Here is a 4,017-nt window from a genome sequence, read left to right as displayed (position 1 = left end):
CATAAATATTGTATTGATCTTCCACATATTCATAATTTTCCATATATATATATAAAAGGGTATATTAGTAAGAAAATAATAAAACCGTTTTAAATAAAAACCGATTTAAAATATAAGGGCATTTTGTATGTACAATGTTTGTTAATAAATCATTACCCAATCACAAATTATATATTATACATTTAAAACAAGTCAAATCTTCCTTAAAAACATATAAATTCCATATTTATCAACCAATCTTTGATTTGGATGAACTGCATTAGTAAATAGAGTGATCAAATCAATATCAATAATAAATGTTAACATATTAATTTCTGATACAAAATTTTCATATTTCTGAGCATTGAGTGTGTGTACCTTCTTCCATTCAAGCTCACAATCTACACAGCTGCACCAAAACTATCATAACTTGACATCTTTCCCTAATCCTCAGTACTTACTATAAGTATATGCTTTACACGCCCGTTGCCTCGTCTGAGCGAGCAATGGTTGAGGACGGAGATGCGCTGCAACGGACTACAAGAGCTCGTGTGCTGGCTCAGAACCACCCTCCCTTCATTCCAGCCTCGGTTGAGACGAATGGCAAGCCTTTTGCTTCTTCAACTGTCAAGTTGTTATCGCGCTTAATATCCGAAATCAGTTTGCTACTGCTGCTCGTCCCCTTCAAAGGGGTACGTAATCTCTTCAAAACGTCCGTGCACGGCCCCACATCCGTGTTTCGGGCACTGAAGGACTTGCAAGGAGTAGCCTGCTGCATCGGAGCCATCTGAGGTGCAGATGTGACATCGGTTTATGGTCTTGTTGTTGGGACTGCTGTCTTCAAAACCGACCCCGCTTCTCCACTCGGGCACCAACAAGGCGATCTCACCGTCTATCATCTTGGCAATCTCAGTCACGTCCTGGTCCATGATGTCAAGCTCCGCCACCATCTCAGTCGCCACACACAGGGCTGTGTCGGTCTCAGTGTCGAACGGGAAGTAGATGTTGCGAATGGGGCCTGCAATGTATAGACCAAACATCCATGCTCATAATCAACAAAAATGAACTAAACCACTAGTACTTCTTTTGGCAGCAAGAAACAAGAATTAGCAAGGTATTCATCTCTTCCGTTGCGATTCTTGATTCGTGTCACAGTTAACGACGTTATCCAAAGTTTGGGATTTTAAAAAATACCATAAGTAGAGGACATTTTTAAGAAAAATATTTAAGTTGATAAAATAGAAACTATACTTATCACAAATCTTTTTACCTTCTTTGTCTGCGATCCTGAGTCGAAGAAAGATGTTGTCGTCCTCAGTTCTCCTCCCTTTGATCACCACGTCTACATTTCCCCCGTGGTCGTCCTCATGGCTCGTGAACAGTTCGATCTCGTTGCCCTCATACTCCACTGAGTTGCAGTCTAGGTCATTCTCCGGCTCATAGCCAAGATAGTTGTTGCAGCCATTGACTAAAGAGCTGCTGGTGCTATGATAAGTACTCATAAGATGTTGGCTCAAAATGGGGCCTAACTCGTCGTAGTCCCTCTGATAACCTGTCGGTGGCCTCATGTCATAAATGTAATCATCTATATGAAGAAAGGGGTCATTGAGAAGCTCCCACGCAGACAACCTGTTCGAGACGGTTGCTAGGCATTTCTCAACAAATGCACGAACCTCAGCATCCTCGACCTTGTATAGAGCCTCGGGTTTCTTCCCCTAAAACATGAAGTTAGAAAGAACACTTCATCACACGATACAGCAAACAACATTCATTCGCGACACAAGTTTTGATTCCTTACAGAGATCACTTTCTTATAAATTTGGGCTGGGTGAGTGCATTCGCTATACGGATACTCAAACGTCACCATTTCCAAAATGCACATTCCAAAGGAGTAAATGTCAACTAATTCATTGTATTCCTCCTCGTACACCTCTGGAGCCATGAACTCCGGTGTCCCTATTGAAGAATCAAGAAATTAAGCACCAACACATTCCATCCCACCAACGAGATTTTTCAAGAATCTTGGAATTTTTTTTACCTACACAACAAGCAGCATGCGATTTCCTGAGGATTGCAGCAAGGCCAAGGTCGCCAATCTTGACCTCCCCTTGGTTCCCGTTGATGAAGATGTTGTCGCACTTGAGGTCTCTGTGAATCACAGGAGGATCATGGCTATGGAGATAGAGTAGGCCTTGAAGAATCTGCCTACACCAATGCTTTATTGCTCTTATATTCACCCTCCTATGCTTCAACCTATACCTATTTAGTCCAGATCAAGAAGAAACATTAACTAAGCAACCTAAGACACATCACATATCAACAAATACATTAACTAAAACAACTCAATCAATACAGATCAAAGACAGCAACCAAATACAAGATCACCACTCACTGTCTAAGGGTGCCAGAAGTGAACATTTCGGTCACGAAATTGATATTTCTGTTAGCCGTATCGACCCATGAAGTGCATAGCTTCATGATATTCTTGTGCTTTAGAGTCTTGAGAAGATGTATTTCACAATACAGCCTTTCAAGATCCTCAGGGCTCTGCAGAAAATCATATAGCTTAACTTGGTTCCAAGCTACCTCTATCCCTTCATACTCATCAAAAGCTCTATAACTGCAACAAATATAAAATAATGCAAAATCTTATAAGCCCAGAAATTAATACAAACTGTGATATACTCCATCTAAATGATTCCCTAATTTCTGCATAAAAGGCTAATGTGATGATATACATACACAGTCTTTGAAGCCCCCTTTCCAAGAATCTCATTATACTGCAATCACAGACAAAATCATAACTCAAATTAGAGTTTTTGTTGTAAAGATTATGCATTTCACAAATTCGAGAAATCAGCAAGAAATAATGACATTCAAGAATTTGAAAGCATACCCTTCCATATCTCCCAGTGGGATCAACTTCCACAAACTCAGAATCTTCTGAATCAAGATCAACACCACCATTCATTCCTCCAAACTTATCTAGAGTCTAGAGAGAGATATTTCTAATTCAAGAATCAGCACAAGGGATCTACTTCACAAATGGGGGCTAAAAAAATCGAATATTCAACAAATGATTATTGAAAAAGGTTACACCTTTAAAAATAGAAAAAGGCACCCCCTTTTTCAACTCCAACGAATAACTCTATCCCTCCACTCCCACCTCTCCAAATCCCCACAAAAAGACAAAGTCTTTTTTTTTTCTTTTCCCTTTCCTAGCTTTCCTCCTTCATCACTTTCTATCTCATCACGAGCGGCAAAAACAAAGAAATATCAAACCACACACGCACTACACACACTGATTGACTCACGACTACACCTTTTTCTTGCTAATGTGTGTGTATAAATTTTATATATACATATTTTTCAAAGATAGACAGGGCTGAAACAGCTTGCTAGAAGTGGACCAACAACGTACAAAGGAGCAGTGAATTAAATATTTGAATTAATCTTATTGTGTATGTGTCATCTGGCAATGACACAAGTGGCTTACCTTAAACTATTGAAAATTGTGTAATTTAAGGAAATGAATTTCGCATTTCCAGGAAATTATGCTTCAAAATTTTCAAGATTTAGTCTTGATTGGGATGGCTGTACTTCAGCTGTGTACCTTGTCCATCTGTCTCTAGATTGTGTTTCAAAAATGATTTTTGCCCTTTTATTTTGTGTTTGATTAATTTTTTATTTTTCAATTGTGGATTGGGTCATTTCACAGTTCACACATTTACAATTTTAAATATAATTCGATCATTGACTGGATGTTAATAAATAATGAATACTATGGTTGAGGAGGTTTCCGTCGTGAGTTTATTGATCTAGAACACGCAATTATAGATTGAAAATATTTTCCCGTCCAAAAAAAATAATTTCATTTTGCAATTTTAGGACATCAATAAAAAATAGTAGTTTAATTTATCTTATTCTTTATCTATTTTTTCTCATTTTCTCTTCCTTTATCCATTTATCATTATAACTCGTGTCATCTACAAATAAGACTATCTCTCATGGAGTGAGGTAATATAAAGAAAACGAGTA

The 4,017-nt window shown here is 38.2% G+C and overlaps 1 protein-coding gene across 1 annotated transcript; it reads right to left on the bottom strand.

The window, feature by feature from the left end:
• Positions 1-259: 259 nt before the first annotated feature.
• LOC125201791 (serine/threonine-protein kinase WNK1-like) lies at positions 260-3,376 on the bottom strand. Its single transcript, XM_048100043.1, has 7 exons — positions 2,876-3,376; positions 2,722-2,759; positions 2,372-2,599; positions 2,018-2,238; positions 1,778-1,935; positions 1,250-1,694; positions 260-997 (listed from the first exon to the last, which is right to left on the bottom strand). The coding sequence occupies exons 1-7, from the start codon at positions 2,948-2,950 to the stop codon at positions 645-647; spliced, it is 1,518 nt and encodes a 505-aa protein (XP_047956000.1). The 5' UTR covers positions 2,951-3,376; the 3' UTR covers positions 260-644.
• Positions 3,377-4,017: the final 641 nt, after the last annotated feature.

Source organism: Salvia hispanica, chromosome 1 (genome assembly GCF_023119035.1).
Source record: "Salvia hispanica cultivar TCC Black 2014 chromosome 1, UniMelb_Shisp_WGS_1.0, whole genome shotgun sequence".
Taxonomy (NCBI): domain Eukaryota; kingdom Viridiplantae; phylum Streptophyta; class Magnoliopsida; order Lamiales; family Lamiaceae; genus Salvia; species Salvia hispanica.
Note: the sequence above shows the minus strand (reverse complement) of the source record. Positions and strands in the feature narration are given on the sequence as shown.